The sequence below is a fragment of the Equus przewalskii genome, chromosome 21 (assembly GCF_037783145.1).
Source record: "Equus przewalskii isolate Varuska chromosome 21, EquPr2, whole genome shotgun sequence".
NCBI lineage: Eukaryota > Metazoa > Chordata > Mammalia > Perissodactyla > Equidae > Equus > Equus przewalskii.
The window spans coordinates 24,406,474-24,424,492 of NC_091851.1; the positions used below are offsets into that span (position 1 = coordinate 24,406,474).

Here is an 18,019-nt window from a genome sequence, read left to right on the forward strand (position 1 = left end):
TTTCACTAGCGTTTGTGTATCTTCAGTTGACAACATTTAATCACAAGCTCAGACATTCCCATCCCAGGCCTCGTCTCCAGACTTTTATGTCCAGTTCCCTATCCAACATCTCCATTTAAATATCTACTAGGCATTTCACACTTATTCCTGGTCTCGAACTACCCCTCTCCTCATCTTCCTTTCACATTTCCGCCCTTCTCAGTAAATGGCAACTCCGTCCTTCCAGTTGCTCAGGCTAAAAACCTCAGAATTGTTTCTTGATCTGTCATTTACTTACTCTTGTTTGAGTGCTCTGTCCTCAGCAATAGGATACCTCGTAGGTACTCAGCTATTTTCGAATTAATGAATAAGAGAATACTAAGTTCAATTCAGAAAAAGCTGCTCAACCTCCTTAACTGAATTGCTTTTTTCATCCCTCCCCACCTCCACTATTATAGGGTGAATTGTGTCCCCTCAAAATTTATATGTTGAAGTCTTAATCCCCAGATCCTCAGAATGTAACTGAATTTGGAGATAGGTTTGGTTTTTTTTAAGATTGGCACCTGAGGTAACAACTCTTGCCATTTTTTTTTCTGCTTTTTCTCCTCAAATCCCCACCAGTACATAGTTGTATATTTTAGTTGTGGGTCTCTCTAGTTGTGGCATGTGGGATGCCACCTCAGCATGGCCTGATGAGCAGTGCCATGTCCGCACCCAGGATCTGAACCGGTGAAACCCTGGGCCACCAAAGTGGAGCGTGTGAACTTAACCACTCCTGGAGATAGGGTTTTTAAGATGGTCATGAAGTTAAAATGAGGTCATTAGGATGGGCCTTAATCCAATATGACTGATGTCCTTGTAAGAAGAGGAAATTGAACTCAGGTATGTACAAAGGGAAGACCATGAAGACACAGGGAGAAGACAGCCACCTACAAACCAAGGAGAGAGGCCTCAGAAGAAACCAACCCTCCCAACACCTCTTGGACTTCTAGCTTCCAGAATTGTGAGGAAAATAGATTTCTGTTATTTAAACCAACGAGTCCATGATACTTTGTAATGGCAGCCCTAGCAAGCTAACATACTGAAAAGAACACTTCCACAGAAGTCAACTATACTCTTTTTCATATTCCAGTCTCCGAAAGTAACACTTTTCTTATCATCTTCCCTTTTCCATCCTCCTTTCCTGACTTATTCATATTTTCCCTGTGAATGGAATTGTCCTAAAAGGGCTTTAGTTTAGATAGATGGACATGGGTAGCCAAGCCTGACTCTCCAGAATTAGAAACTGAAAACATCAGCAGAGAAGCACAAAGCAGAATTTTCTGTGGAACAGTATGGACAAATTGTAAAACTTGGGAAATGGTGAGAGTTAGGGGCTTATAAACATGTTATAAATCTTTGACTTTACAACTAATCCAAAGAAACCAATTACTAGCGTTGAAGAAGAGCATCTGAATAAACTACTAAAGTATGAATGAATATTTAGTGTATAATAGTTACTAGCTATTCTCAATCAATGCTGAATATGGTAAAAGTCAATAGGATAAAAATCAGCAGGCATAATTTAATTTAGTTGTATTTTGAAACATCACATCTTTTCCTTTCAATCTCTCATAGCAGGAATTTCCTCATTTTTATGCTGATAACTCTCAATTCTAGACCAGGCTATTTTCAGCTCCAAACTTCTGAATTTAACTATCAACTGGAAACCTCCACTTGGCTAACTCAGAAGCATCGTGAAAGCAGTATATCCAATACTGAACTCATCATCTCTCCCCTCCAACATACTCTCCTTCTAGTGGCCTCTATCTTGGTTAATAATTCCACATGTTACCCTGACTTATCCTCCACATCTAGTCAGTCAACAAGTCCTATCCTAACTCTAGATAACTGAAATCCACCCCCTTTTTTCCATTCCTATTGCTACTGCTATCTCAGGCCACAGTCTTCTCTCACTATAACAACCTGTAAGTAGTGTCTTCCCGCATTATGGTCTCACCATTTTCCCCATTGCAGCCAGTGATCTATCTTTCCTTATGAAATATTTCAAGCTTACAAAATAAGGAAAAAGCACAGTGTAACAAACACTCATGTACCCACTCTTAGCTTTGCCAAATTTTAATGTTTTGTCTTATGCTTTGCTTCAGATGCTTTGTTTGGTGTTTTTTTTTTGGTTTTTTTTGGTGAGGAAGATTGGCCCTAAGCTTACATCTGTTGCCAATCTTCCTCTTTTTGCTTGAGGAATGCTGGCCCTGAGCTAACATCTGTGGCAGTCTTCCTCTATTTCGTATGTGGGTCGCTGCCACACAATGGCTTAATGAGTGGTGTAGGTCCATACCTGGGATCCGAACCCATGAACCCTGGGCTGCCAAAGTGAAGCATGCTGAACTCAACCACTACGCCACCAGGCTGGGCCCTGCTTCAGATCTTTTAAAGGAGTGAGGGCCTGGCCCCATGGGCAAAGTGGTTAAGATTGGTGCACTCTGCTTTAGTGACCCGGCTTTGGTTCTCAGGTGTGGACCTACATCACTTGTGGGTGGCCAGCCGACCCACATACAAAATAGAGGAAGACTGCCACAGATGTTAGCTCAGGGCCAGCATTCCTCACCAAAAAAAGAAAGAAAGAGAGAAGTGAAGCATTAGAACTGCAGTTTGTAACTGTGCTTGATTCCATCCCTTTCCTTCCCTTTCTAGTAGTCGTTATCCTAAATTTAATGTTTTTTGGGTTTTTTTGAGGAACATTAGCCCTGAGCTAACTACTGCCAGTCCTCCTCTTTTTTGCCACTGGGCTGGCCCCAAATTTAATGTTTATTATTCCCTTGCTTTTAAAAATATTTTACTACAGGGGGCCAGCCCAGTGGTGCAGCAGTTAAGTTCATATATTCCGCTTCAGCAGCCCAGGGTTTGATGGGTCAGATCCTGGGTGCGGACCTATGCACCGATTCTCAAGCCATGCTGTGACAGGCGTCCCACATATGAAGTAGAGGAAGATGGGCATGGATGTTAGCTCAGGGCCAGTCTTCCTCAGCAAAAAAAAGAGGAGGATTGGTGGTGAATGTTAGTTCAGAGCTAATCTTCCTCAAAAAAAAAAAAAAAAATTACTACATATACATATGTAAATGTGTCATGAAAATTGATCCCTTACCCTATGTAAATTTTTAATGATTTTAGACTTTTTGAAAGACTATTTCAAAAAGACTATTTATTAATTTAGACTATTTTTCCTGAAACCTGTTCTTTTTTTTTTTTTTGAAAGACTGACACCTGAGCTACCAAATATTGCTAATCTTCTTCTTCTTTTTTGTTTCCTGCTTTTTCTCCCCAAATCTCCTCAGTACATAGTTGTATATTTTAGTTGCGGGTCCTTCTAGTTATGACTTGTGGGACGCTGCCTCAGCATGGCGTAATGAGCGGTTCCATGTCTGCACCCAGCATCCGAACCAGTGAAAGTCTGGGCCACTGAAGTGGAGCGCGTGAACTTAACCACTCGGCCACAAGGCCGGCCCCACCTGCAACCTGTTCTTTTTACCTAATATTACTGCATTGTTTTGGGATTTATCCTTTTGATGCATATGGCTCTAGTTCACTTATTTTAATAGTATTGACTTTTATTTATAAATATGCCACAGTTTAGTTGTCTATTATGTTGTTGCTGGACATTTAACATGACTTTTGTAGATAAATTTTAGTATTTGCTCATCAAGTTACACCAAAAATCTTGCAGGCATGTAATAAGAATGACACTGAATTTATACATTAACATGAAGAGAAAGTACTGGTGATGGTGAGTCTTCCCATCTGTAGGCATGATGGATCTTTCCAATTACTTGTCTCCTTTATGTCTTTCAGTCTACTTCTGTCCTTCACAAAGGCCTTATATATCTTGTGTTAGGTTTATTTGTAGATGATTTATAATTTTTGTTGTATATTCATATCTTTTTGAAATTACTCTTGTTTGCTGGTGTACACAAATGCAATTAATTTTTAAGATATTGGAATTTTATCTAGCAACCTTACAGAAACTGCATATTCTAATAATTGGGTGGCAGATTCTGTTGGTTTTTTATATAGAAAGTCATCTAGTTTGTACAAAAGGACAGTTTTACTTTCTCCTGTCCAAACCTTATTTCCATTTTTTCTTCTGAACTCTTCTGCTGCTATGGTTTGACTCTTGAGTAAATGTTGAACTGAAGTACAGATACTGGACATCGTTATCTTCTTTCTGAGTTGAAAGGCATTGCTTGTAATATTTCACCAATAAATATGACTTTAGTTTTTGAGGTCACATTGGTTTATAATGTATACATTTCAGGTGTACATCATTATATTTCAACTTCTGAATAGACTGCATCCTGTTCACCACCGGAAGTCTGGTTGCCATCTGTCACTGCACACATGTGTCCCTTTACCCCTTCCACCCTCCCCCCACCCCCTTACCCTCTGGTAACCACCATTCTGTTCTCTGTATGTATATGTTTGTTTGTTTGTTTGTTTGTTTATCTTACACATATGAGGGAAGTAAAATGGTAATTGTCTTACTTTGCTTAGCCTAATACCCTCAAGGTCCATCCATGTTGTCACAATTGGCAAGATTTTGTCCTTTTTTATGGCTGAATAGTATTCCATTGTATATACATGTACAGCACATCTTCTTTATCCATTCATCTGTTGATGGACACAGGTTGCTTCCAAGTCTTGGCTATTGTGAATAGTGCTGCAATGAACATGGGGGTGCATATGTCTTATCAGATGACTATTTTCATGTTCTTTGGATAACTACCCAGACGTGAAATAGCTCGATCATATGATATTTCTATTTTTAATTTTTTGAGGAATCTCCATACTGTTTTCCATAGTAACTGTACCAATTTACATTGAGTATGGCTCTTTTTTTTCTTTTTCTGAGGAAGAGTCACCCTGAGCTAACATCCCTTGCCAATCTTCCTCTTTTTCACTTGAGGAGGATTAGCCCTGAGCTAACATCTGTGCCAGTCTTCCCCTAGTTTTTTGTATGTGGGATACTGCCACAGTGTGGCCCGTGAGTGGAGTAGGTCCTTACCTGAGATCTGAACCCATGAACCCGGGCACCGAGGCAGAGCACACAGAACCTTACTCGGCCACAGGATTGGGCCCTGAGTATGACATTTTATGTGGGTTTTTGGAAGAGATATTTTACCAAGTTAAGGAATCAACCTTGTATTTCTAGTTATGTTCATATTCATGAGTGGAAATTGGGTTTTATCAAATGCATTTTCTGTAATTACTGAGGTGATTTTAAGGTGTTTCTTTTAATCTGTTAATATGGTGAATTATGTTCAATTTTCTAAAATTTTCCTTGCATTCTTGGATAAACTCAACTTGATTGTGAGTTTTTAAAAAAATGCATTGCTGGATTTGGTTTGCTGATTTTTTTTCTCAGATTTATTGTGGTATAATTTATATATAATGAAATTCACCCATTTTATTTATTATGCAGTTTGAGTTTTAGCTGTTGTGTATAGTTGTGTTAGCAGCATTACAATCAAGATATAGAATATTTCCATCGCCATAAAAAGATTTATCATGCCCCTTAATGTGCCCCTTACTCTGTTTCTTCCCATCAGTCTCAGGCAGCCTCTGATCTGCTTTGTATCAGAAATTTTGTCTTGTCTAAAGCTTCATATAAATAGAATAATACAGTATGTATTTTTGTTGTATGTCTGGCATCTTTCACTTAGCCTAGTGTTTTTGACATTTGTTCATGTTGTTGGATATATGTATCAGTACTGTGTTGCTTTTTGCTGATGTGTTATAATTTGTGTTTCTTTGATGTACTAGTAGGTCAAGCATCTTTTTATGTCCTTATCACCCGTTTGTATATCTTCTTTTGGGAATTGTCTCTTTAAATATTCTTTGTTCATTCTTAAAATTGGATTGTTTGTTATTATTGAGGTGTTAGAGTTAATTATATCTGGGTGTCTCTGTGTCTGGAGTCAGATGGCACTGATAGAAGAAGATAAAGAAAAGAGGGATGACTAGGGAGGAAATTAGTGTAATCATGAAGTAAGTGATCCTTCACAGGTATGCTAGTCATCTCTGTGGTTCTTCTATTAGGTCTGTCTGATTTTTGGAAGACTATGAGGTAACTAACCTCATCTTTGCAACTCCTCAGCTCTGACTTCATGCTGTTAGTATTCTGTCTTTAAATAATTTTTCTGTTTCCAAATAATTTTTTGTATATTATTTTCCTCGGAGGTCAATAAGTAAAGGTCTCTTTATATCCAGCCTTAAGAAAACAAAAGGTTATTCAGATGAACCATTTGAGTGGATGCTGTAAAATAGATTTTATAGGCATAGAAATAAGCTAAGAATTAGTTATTTGAATGTTTCCATTTTTTTAATCAGCCACAGGAGTCAGTAAACTATGGTCCATTGACTGTTTTTGTAAATAAAGTTTTATTGTAACACAGCCAAGCTCATTCGTTTGTTTATTGTCTAGAATGTGCTACAACAGCAGAGTTGAATAGTTGTGACAGAGACCATATGGCCCACAGTACCAAAAATATTTACCGTCTTGTCCTATGCAGAAAAAGTTTGCTGATCCCTGTTTTTTTAAAAAATTGAGATTCATAATAATTTACATCATTGTGAAATTTCATTTGCACATCATTTCTTGTCTGTCACCACACAAGTGCTCCCCTTCACCTCCTGTGCCCACCCTCCACCCACCTTGATCCCTGAGCTTTAAGAATGTATTAGGTAGGGGCTGGTCCCGTGGCTGAGTGGTTAAGTTCGTGCACTTAGCTTTGGCAGCCCAGGGTTTCACTTGTACAGATCCTGGGTGCGGACATGGCACCGCTTGTCAGGCCACATTGAGGCGGCATTCCACATGCCACAGCTGGAAAGACCCACAACTACGTGCTGGGGGGATTTGGGGAGAAAAAAGCAGGCAAAAAAAAAAAAAAAAGATTGGCAACAGTTGTTAGCTCAGGTGCCAATCTTAAAAAAAAAAAGAATATATTAGGTAAATTTATTTTCTTTATGTATTTATAAATGTGGAATGGAAAAATTTGTTTGATATATATTGTTTTATGTATATATAAAAATTATTGATATATAGTACAGCATTAATTTTGTTTTAATTGAGCTTTGTCTTCAAAGTCCCTTGTAAAATATTTTCTGTTAATTTCTTGTATCTTTATGCCTCAATTTTTGTTGAATGATAAATTATCTGTCATTGTAAACAGTTATTCCTGGCTGTGTCTGCCTATGAAGTCTGCATGCTATTAGAAAATTGGATGTATTGTCAAGTTAGTGGCAGAGCTACAAGGATCAGAAATGCTTAATCTATAAAGCATGTGCTATGCCCAAATCCGTTTAGCCAGCCTTGTAAGCCTATAAGTGCAAAAGAAATTTTGATGTTCTTTCCTCTATCTTTAGCAGGTTAGAACTGTCAGTTTTGGAAATGCTCTCATCTGACAATTATACATTCAGAACATTTACTTATCCTTGGCAATGGTTAAAGAGAGACTGTGGTCAAGGAAATCTTTCATAATTTTTCCCTTGGTTCTGATCCCCACTTTAAGAGCAATATTCAAACTGTATCCTTCATGCTTTTGTCCTGTATACTGTCTGGAAAGTGCATGTAGCCTTCCCAGTTAACTGCTTAATGGTTTGTAAAGACTTCCCTAGCCTGTATACATAGTAATGTTTCTACTTTATTTTCTTAGTTCTTTGTACACATTTTAATATATCTGTCTTTTCTATAACTCAGGGCCCTGTCTTCTTTTATCTCTTTCTCAAAGCCTGGCAAATATAGGGCAGTCATGGGATCTGGAGAGTCTCAAAATTCAGCCACAAATGGTTGGAAACAATCCAGTTATTCATCAGTAGGGGATTGTTTAAATAAACTGTGGTACATCCACACAGTGGAATATCATGCATCCATTAACAAAAAAAGGTTGTGGAATTAAGAATTTCAGGACATAGTGTAAAATGATGAAACAAAACAAAAGAACAACAAGAAACCAAGGAACAGTACAGTTTGTATGTGTTATAAATCTCTTGCCTATTGGTCTATTGCTATATATAAAAACCATCCTAAAACTTAGTAGTCTGAAACAATAAGCTTTTTATTTTTTTCCTTATGAGTATAAGTGAGGCAGTTCTGCTCTTGGTTGTGCTCACTCATTCATATGACTGCAGTCAGCTAGCTGCAGATCAGACTCAACTAGGTTAGGCTCTTACATGTTTAGGGATTAGCTGGCCTTAACTGGTGGTACATCTCATCTCTGTTTCTTGTGGTCTCACGCCCCAGCAAACTAGTCTGGATTTGCTTTCATGTCAGGGTCAGGGTTCCAAGAGAGGCTTAGAACTGGCAGTCTGTCATTTCCCTCACATTATGTTGGCCAAAGCAAGTCAGAGGCCTGGCCAGATTCAGAGGATAGGGAAATGACCCCACTTCCTGATGCATTTCAAAAGGCATAGCTACAGAGAGGGGATTATTGGGGACACTCAGTTTAATGTAATTATGCAACCTTTGTATAAATGGATGGGATAAGAATTTATGTTTGCTCATTTGTACACAGACAAAGAATGGAAGGATACTCAAGAAACCAATTAAAATGGTTACCTATGGGATGGGTTATGTAGGGACAGGAGTAAGGAGTATTTCTTTTTATGTCATACTGATTTTTGAACCATGGAAATGTATGCTTATACATATAAAAAAGGAAATCATCTACCTTTGTCTCTGCCCCCAAAGATAATTCTGTTTAAACCTTCCAAATTGTTTCTTAGTTAAAGTCTGATTTGTTTTAAAGAAACAGATGTAGTGGCTTCCTCAGTCAGCCTGTTTGGAATGATCACTATACTATACATCTGAAAGATCTATATTCAGTTCATTCTTCTCAGTGATGACAGTCGGAGCACTTGACCATATCTTCTACCCAAAGTTCAGCATAGGTCAACATCTCAATGGCCAAATAAAATGATTAATTCTAACAGATTTTTAATCTGATTCAAGTAAACATGTAAGAGTGTTTACTATTACCAGTCATTATTATATATATTATGGTACCCTCCACAGTAACCTTGTGTCGTAAGTGTTATCCCCAGGGATGGATGAGGAAGACCATCGTCAGGCAACTAGTAAGTGATAGAGCACCCTTCACATCTTCACCTTCTTTCATCTAAACATTCTTCCTCCCTGCAGCCCTGGGAGTTTCCCGTCTTTTCAGCTGTTTCTGGATAGCTCTTCCTTTCACAAAATTGCATTTTTCTTATCTCATTTTTATACCTCTTCTATTTATTGTTCCTTCATCAGCCTCAAAGTAATTTTTAAAAACCTTAAAGAGAAAGCAGTTTATAATGATTTGTAAACGCCCCCGCTTGTGGGCGGTTTATCGTAGCCTTCTTCCCAAGTAGCTTTTGTCTGGGATGTTTGTGTTTATGTGCAGTATTCCTTTCTCTTAGAGGACAGAATAGTTCCACTCTTTAGTTTCGTGTTTGATTCTTCAAGCTCCTATGCGAGAAAAAAAAAATAGCACTGCTATCACACAGAGAAGTATTCGTTACTTTGTTCTTTCCTTCAGTTTTCTGTTTTCATGACATCCTTAGCGTTTTGCAAAATGGAGAAGTAAAGTAATTATTCAGGCATGCTTTTCCATATTCACGCCTCGTCTTTAGCTCAAGTTATTTGGCTTTATGTGGTCAGGTGTTGAAGCATCAGTGATTTTGAAAGGGCATGTGGTTATATATTTGTTTTATTTTATTTTATTATTATCATTATTATTTTTGGTGAGGAAGATTGGCCCTGAGCTAACACCTGTTGCCAATCCTCCTCTTTTTGCTTGAGGAAAATTTGCCCTGAGCTAACATCTGTGCCAGTCTTCCTCTATTTTCTTTTTGTATGTGGGTCCCCACTACAGAATGGCTTTGAGTGGTGTAGGTCCACGCCTGAGATCTGAATCTTGAACCCCAGTTCACCAAAACAGAGCTGGACTTAACCACTCTGCCACCAGGCCGGCCCCATGAATTTTATTTTTTAATCCATATTTATCCAAATATTCAAAATAACCAAAGCACAAACTCATAGAATGAATAAATTGTCACTTTGAATCTTAGAATCTATGTTTAGAATCAAGTTGAACCTTTATGACAAAACTAAGCGTTATTTTGATTTTCTGGGAATGAAGACTTTATGTCTCTTTGATAGTCTGAGCAGTGGTGTTTATGGGCTCAAGTCACACTTGAGAAAGGAATTTCTTCTCCTTGAACTTTATCTAACGTTCTATGGAATTAAAAAGAGCTCAAAATATGGTTGGTTCTTTGAAGGAATCCAGCTAGAATATAAAACATGAGCATCAGTTTCATGAAAATTCAGAAATGAAGTCACTCTAACAGTGATGAAATGAAGACATGTCTCAGCCACCAAGCAGAAGGTTAAAATACCTACTTTGGAGGTATTAGGTGGATTAATTGTTGATAGCACACCCATTTTCCATGGGAAACCAATATTGATATTAACTTGGACATGGTCACATGGCTAGTTAGGGTAAATCCGAACTTGACACTACGCTTCCTGTTTTTTTGTTTGTTTGTTTTAAGACTTTATTTTTCCTTTTTCTCCCCAAAGCCCCCCGGTACATAGTTGTGTATTTTTAGTTGTGGGTCCTTCCAGTTGTGGCATGTGGGATGCCGCCTCAGCATGGCCTGATGAGCGGTGCCGTGTCTGCGCCCAGGATCAGAACCGGCGAAACCCTGGGCTGCTGAAGCGGCCCTGGCTTCCTGTTTTCTAATCATCATTACTATTTACTGAATACAACCATCTTTAGTCTAGCACTAATTTAGGCATTGGCTCTAATTCTTATGTCTTTCCTGCAGGTAGGTCTTATCATCTCCCATTTTACATGTGTTGAAAATAAGCGCAGAAAGGTGGAATGATTTGATAAGATTCATGTAGGTTGTGAGTAACAGAATAAGAATTCACATCAAATCTCTTATCTCCATACACATGCTTTTTCTACTAGACAGTGTTATTGAAACGTGAGGAATAACACTAGTGTTGCAGAGTTGTGAGTAGTGGTGTGAACAAGAGATGGGTAGTGTTAATCTGTAAACAGTACTTTTTAGGCTGGGTTTTACCCAGTATCTGAGCTTCCAGTGGTATGTTATTCAGTGTTCTACAGTTGGGCTGCTTTGAGTATTTCATTCTGCCAAGAGCTGAATGTTAAAACACATCTCACTGCTAAGCCCTCCTCAGGCCTTTGGCGCCCTTGCTGTTAAAGGCAGGTGGTCTGAAGAAAGGCTCCCTCTAGGTTCTTGCACACTATACACAACACATAACAGTGCGAGACAACTGTTAGTTCCTTCCTTCCCTTCTCCCCCCACCCTCCAGAAAGCTGGGCCCCAGATGGAAGAGCTGGAAACGTGTCAACTGTTCTCTGAAGGGCATTGAGGAAATACTGTCAAGAGGAAAAAGACAAACGCAGCAGCTCGTTAGTCTACTAATCAGGTACAGGACTACCATCAATTTCACAAAGAAAATGTCCTGGACAGAGAGATGGGAAGGGCTGACAGAGTGTTACCCACATGGCTCTCAGAGAGCTGTACGTTTTTGTCAGGGGATTTGTAACTTGGGAGCATTACTTCCTTGATTGACTTTCTGTATTCATTATATCTCCTCCCAGAATGTGGCCATTACAAACTGAAGCGTGAAAAGAATATTTGGGGATATTTTCCTCATTAGAAGGTGCTCATGAATGGACAAAAGATGTGCCTTGTTGCCAGTGTCATGAATTGTATGTAGTGTGTTTATAGCAATCATCTCACAGAAAGAAATCTTTGATTTAACATTCTCATTTAAACGTTTGGTGTCCATTTCTTGTACTTTAAATTGAATCCAGCAGTTATTGGAGAATAAATACATAGCACTTAAATGAAAAGTTTAGACTTAACTGAGAGGAAATAGCTCAATTTAAAGGTGATGATGGTAGCACTGGCCCTATTATTAACGAAGTGTATAACAAGTTCCCATTAATGGGGAAAAATAGTTTTTTGAAGATATTAGAATATCACTCCTCAGTATCAAGTCTTATTCATATTAGCTCGAACCGAATTCTAACATCATTAAGTTTAATCTATCAAATTTCTCTTTGTGGAATTTCTTACTGCCTGGTATTATCAAATAGCTACTTACGAATTGTCCCCATGGGTAAAGTAGCCTGTGCTTAGTTTAGAATCAGCTCTGCTTTTCATCTTTTTGGATACTATACATCATAAATGGCATTTACATGCCTGATGCCAGAGCTGTTGAATTTACCTTTTTTTTTCCTACTTAGAGTAATTGTTATGTGTAAAAATTTACTACTTCATCATTCATAGTAATTTATGCACAACTGATTATTATCCTATTTCCATGCTATGCGTTTGACACCTACTGGTCTAGTTAGTCATATTTTATTTTCCCCTATTAATTTGATACATTTATAAGGAGAAGTCAAGAAAGAATGCAGTTGAGATAAGCTGAATTTATAACCTGCTTTCTTCTTTTCTCAGCCACTATTCTCACTGTTAACTTTCAGGTCATGTCACCCCTTGACTTTGTTGCCTTGTTTTAGCTTTCTGGGGTTGCTGTAACAAAGTTTCACAAGCAAGGTGGCTTAAGACAACAATATTCTCTCATAATTCAGGAGGGCAGAAGTCCCAAATCAAGGTATCAACATGGTTGATTCCTTTTTGGGGAGTCAGAGGAAGAATCTCTTCCATACCTGTGTCCTAGCTTCTGGAGGCTGCTGATAATCCTTGACGCTCCTTCACTTGTAGACGCATCACTCCAAACCTCCACCTCCACCGTCACATTGTGTTCTCTGTGTGTGACTAGGCCTGTCTTCAAGTAGTCTTCCCTCTGTGTCTCTTCAGCTCTTCTTATGAGGGTGTCATTCATATTGTCTTTAGAGCCCGCCCAGGTAATCCAGGATGATCTCCTCTCAAGATGCTTAACTACATCTTCAAAGACTCCTTTTCGAAATAGGGAAACATTCACAGTTCAAGGGATTAGTGTCTTTTTGGGTGTCACCATTCAGCCTATTAAACTAAGCATCTTCTTACCTTCTCAATTCTCTAGGAAAGTGTGTTGGTGTTTCAAATTATTGTCACATTTTTATTATCTTACAGAAAACTTTGACCTTCATTCCTTTTATTCTCTACAGTTGGTCCTGAGAAAAGGGTGCCAGCAATGCCTGGATCGCCTGTGGAAGTGAAGATACAGTCAAGATCCTCACCTCCCACCATGCCACCCCTCCCACCAATAAATCCCGGAGGACCCAGGCCAGTGTCGTTTACTCCTACAGCATGTGAGACCTCTTAATTACTTGAATTTGTGGTTCAGAGTGATATTTGGATTTAAGTGACTGACTGCCATTAAGCCTTCTGCATATATTAGTCAACATTTTCAACATATGTACACACATACATATATATGTATATGTGTGTGTGTATGTATTCTGGTGATTTCTTACTTTTATAAATTGCTTTTGCTTTCTGAGAATAGTACTTAGCTAATTTAGGCATTTGGAAATTTAGTGGTCTAAATATTTTGTTTTCATACTCTTTGGCTGATAAGTAACTTTTAATTTCTTTGTCTCTAAAATAATGAATTTAAATTATTATATTAATTCATAGGGATCAAAGTAGTTTAATAAAATTGTGAAACTACTTCTAAAAGTATTCCAGGACTGTCATGGTAAGGCTCTTTACAAAAGAGAATAATTATTGTATTAGTTTGCTAGGGCTGCCATAACAAAATACCACAGACTGGATAGCTTAAACAACAGAAGTTTATTTTTTCACAGTTCTGGAGGCTAGAAGTCCAAGATCAAGGGGTCAGCAGGTTTGGTTTCTTCTGAGGCCTCTCTCCTTGGCTTGCAGATGTCTGCCTTCTTGCTGTATCCTCCCAGGTCTTTGCCTCTGTGCACACTCATCCCTGTTGTCCCTTCCTCTTCTTATAAGGACAATAGTCATATTGGAGTAGGGACCACACATAAGACCTCATTTAACCTTTAAATGCCCTATCTCCAGATAGTCACATTCTGAGGCACTGAGGCAGAGGGTGGAGTAGGGGGTTAGAGCTTCAACATAGAAATTCGTGGCGTTCACAGTTTGGTCCATAAGAATTATATTAGCCAATAAATATATTATAAGGTGGTCTACTTTACTACTCATCAAGGAAATGCAAACTAAAACTGAATATAATACCATATACATCCACAAGAATGTTCAAAATGAGAAAGAATACCAAGTTTTGGTAAGTGTGTGTGGAGCAACCTGAATGCTTGTATGTCGTTTGAGTATGACAAAATTGTTTGGCAGTGTCTATTACCCTATAACCCAGCAATTTCAGTCCTATGTCCATACTAAAAAAAACCTCAATTTAAGGTCTAGACTTACATACATACGTATATATGTCTAGATTTTTTTTTTTTAAGATTTTATTTTTCCTTTTTCTCCCCAAAGCCCCCTGGTACATAGTTGTATATTTTAGTTGCGGGTCCTTCTAGTTGTGGCATGTGGGACACCGCCTCAGCATGGCCTGTTGAGCGGTACCATGTCCACGCCCAGGATCCAAATCTGTGAAACCCTGGGCCACCAAAGCAGGGCACATGAACTTAACCACTCAACCACCAGACTGGTCCCATATGTCTAGATTTTAATTTGAGTTCTTCTGCCTCTCCATGCCCAAGCTACCTTCAGTTCACATTGAGTCTTGTATAGATATTTTGCCTCATAAAACAGAAGACACTTGATATTTATGGAGTCGCAACATGTCAGAGCACTGTCTTAGGTGCTGTTTGCATTTCCATGTTTAAACACCATTTCACAAGCTTACATACTATCTTTGCTAACATTTATGTTTTGTGTGTTTATTATTTTAAAAGGCAAGAGAAGAGAGTCTAAGAGGTACGCTTTAATAGAAGATTTGTTTTCCCAAAACATTTGTAATTAAGTGAGTGGCAACTGCAGCAGTCTGAGCCACAGTGAATGAAATGAAGTTAGATATCCTGTCTCTTAAATTCTATTTTCCTTCTCCCAAAGTTATATCTCCTTAGATGTAGGTACTATCTTGAAATGAAACAGATTTAAACCCAGGCTATCATTCAGATTTCAAGATACAGACAATAAGGATATGTATATATAAATTTAGCCCTTTTTACTTCCATACTTGACTACTGGGGGTAGATATGTTTTATTGCAGAAAAGGTGATAATGCACTTTCACTAAGGAGACTAAAAAAGCTTGTGTGAGCTCAGGGAGGCTAAAAGCGTATTTTTATGGGTAGCTTTAAAAGAGGCCAGCTTTCCAATGGCAATTGGCCTTTCTGTGGACACAAGGAAATGGCAGACCATTGCAACTAATTTTCTGGATTGCTGACATTGAGTATTGAGCTTTCCTTTCCAGTAGCTCCAGTGATCTCTCTTTTTTTTTTTTTTAAAGGTTGGCACCTGAGTTAACAACTGTTGCCAATCCACTTCTTCTTCTTCTTCTTCTTTTTTTTTTTCTTTTTTTGCTTTTTCTTCCCAAATCCCCCCGGTGCATAGTTGTATATTTTAGTTGTAGGTCTTTCTAGTTGTGGCGTGTGGGATGCCGCCTCAGCATGGCCTGATGAGTGGTGCCATGTCCGTGCCCAGGATCCAAACAGGCAAAGCAAAGTGCACAAACTTAACCACTCAGCCACAGGGCTGCCCCCTCCAGTGAGCTCTTTTTAATGAAAGAGACAGAAGAGGATTCACCCTGTTTTGCTCAGCCCGTTCGTCTTTTATGCAGTGAATCATTCGGCAACATTTTCTGAGCACTTACACTTTGCTAGCTAATGAACAAAGCCAAGGTATATACAGTATACACAGTTGTAAGTTAGTGTTCATCAAGGAGTGCATAATCTAATAAGGCAGTGCAAATACAGAAAGAAATAAGGTAAATAACATAGTGGATAAATAAATAAAGGTAAAGAAATTTGGTAAATAACGGGAACATAATATTACATACATATGGAACAAATGTAACATACTTTATGTTACACGTAAAGTAACATAATGGAAGCATCTGTAGGCAGCACAGAGAGAGTTAATAAATCTACTAGGGTTTACCTTAACGTGGAGCAGCAGAGTCTTTCAAAGGATGCTTCTTGATATGCTTTAGGTGATACATGCTTCAGGTAACATCTGAGCTAAACAGGATGAAGAAGAATTTGCCAGAACAAATTGGAATAAGGGTCAGTCAAGAAGTAGGAGCAGTAATAGTCAACCAACTGTGACTGACTTGGAGGCAGAAGAAGGGAAGTGGAGGATTTTTCATGATTAATGAGTTGGCATTAAGCAAAATATAAGTAAATGTTGTTTTTCTAAATTAGGTAAAGATTAAATGATTGAGCTGTTTAAAGTTGGCTTAAGTCTTGGCTAAAATTGTTTCTTATGTTTTTGGGCAACAGTTTTACCTTCTTAGATTTTCAAGCCTGGGTATGATTAAGTGAAAAATCTGTTGACACTTAAGCACTAGGTAATTTTGTTTCACTGTTCAGTGAAGATGGAGATTTTTTCTTAATGCCGCCAAGAACTTAGCTCTAGAGTTGTATTCCAAATTAAAACTAGCAAGAAACCACTAAGAACAATGGGAAAATAGGAAAACTGTAATTAATCACATGTATTATAATTTGAGCAGAAATCTAGAATGAGAGTATCCTGTATGGTGTCTAAAAAAATGCTTTATTGAATGACCAAGAATTTGTGGGTATTAATGTAGCACGGTCAAGGCAGAGAGAAACTGACTAGACATAATCCCTTATTGTAGGAATAGGTCATTAAACTTATAGCCTAGATAAACTATTTCTCACGTTAATGTAACTTTCTGTTTTCTGGTTGTCTTGTTCACATGCTACATTCTAATTGACTGCTTAACTTCTCTGGGACCCTAAAATTGGGAAGGAGATGTGACATAAAAGATGGGTATGAATGTCCAGTCATTGGAAATACATATTCTCCCAGGCTCATCTCATGCAGAACCTGTTGCAGGAAGTCTTAAAACGACCTACCCCTGCCCATGGCACATGCAGAGTTAGATGTCCCTTCTCTTTGCTCTTATAGTACTCTGTACTCTTCCTTTTTAACACTCTATGTTATTCTCTTGTCATTTTTTATCTGACAGTATGTCTCACTATATAGCAGTCTCATGGAGGGCATAAACAGTGTCTTGTATATTCTTTTAACATGTGCTTTGCAAAATTCAAACGAATAAATGAAGGAGAATGCAAACCAGAAGAAATTAACAAAGATCCTTGTGTTTTGCACTTAAACTGAGTCTTTCCTTTTGGCTTTCTTTTAGTAAGCAATGGCATCAACCATTCTCCTCCTACCCTGAATGGTGCCCCATCACCACCACAGAGATTCAGCAATGGTCCTGCCTCTTCCACGTCATCTGCACTAACAAATCAACAATTGCCAGCCACTTGTGGTGCTCGGCAGCTCAGCAAGTTAAAACGCTTCCTCACCACTCTTCAACAGTTTGGCAATGACATCTCACCTGAGATTGGGGAGAAGGTGCGGACTCTTGTTCTAGCACTGGTGGTAAGTACAGCATCACTGTTGACAACTGCCTGAGTGTGTGGCTTAGAACCAAAGCCAGGAGCAGAGAAGTTGTACGTATTTCTGCTCATTCCTAAACCTGTAGCAACGTGGCAAAATCTACAGACTAGATAAGTTATGTAACTTGTATAAAACTGTTGAATTGTGGATTTCAATTGTGGATGACAATGTTTATCAAAGAAACAAATCTATAAAGTTTACCTTATTGTTTCTCGTGGTGTGATTTAATTCCAATAAGCAGCTTTGAATTTGTCTTAAAATTGAGTTTCAACAGGCCACTGAGGTTCAACCAAGTTAACGCGAGGTTTTGTTAACTTATTATATTCAGTGCCTTGTGCTTTGTTTCCAAACCAGAGAGAAAAGCAAAGCAGCAAGTTTAATTTCCAAAATAATAATTTGTAAAATTATAAGTTTCATAGTCTAAGTAA

General features: G+C 38.3%; 1 protein-coding gene across 7 annotated transcripts in view; it reads left to right on the forward strand.

The window, feature by feature from the left end:
• The window catches only part of CBFA2T2 (CBFA2/RUNX1 partner transcriptional co-repressor 2), a 138,524-nt gene that overhangs the window by 85,138 nt on the left and 35,367 nt on the right, over positions 1-18,019 (forward strand). For 5 of the 7 annotated variants that reach the window (XM_008535868.2, XM_008535864.2, XM_070588022.1 and 2 more), the window contains 2 exons: positions 13,170-13,313; positions 17,332-17,573. In XM_008535868.2, the coding sequence (XP_008534090.2) occupies positions 13,170-13,313; positions 17,332-17,573 (386 nt within the window). Of the gene's footprint in view, positions 1-11,356; positions 11,474-13,169; positions 13,314-17,331; positions 17,574-18,019 lie in introns of all 7 variants that reach the window. The other 2 variants (XM_070588018.1, XM_070588021.1) reach the window with 1 other exon arrangement.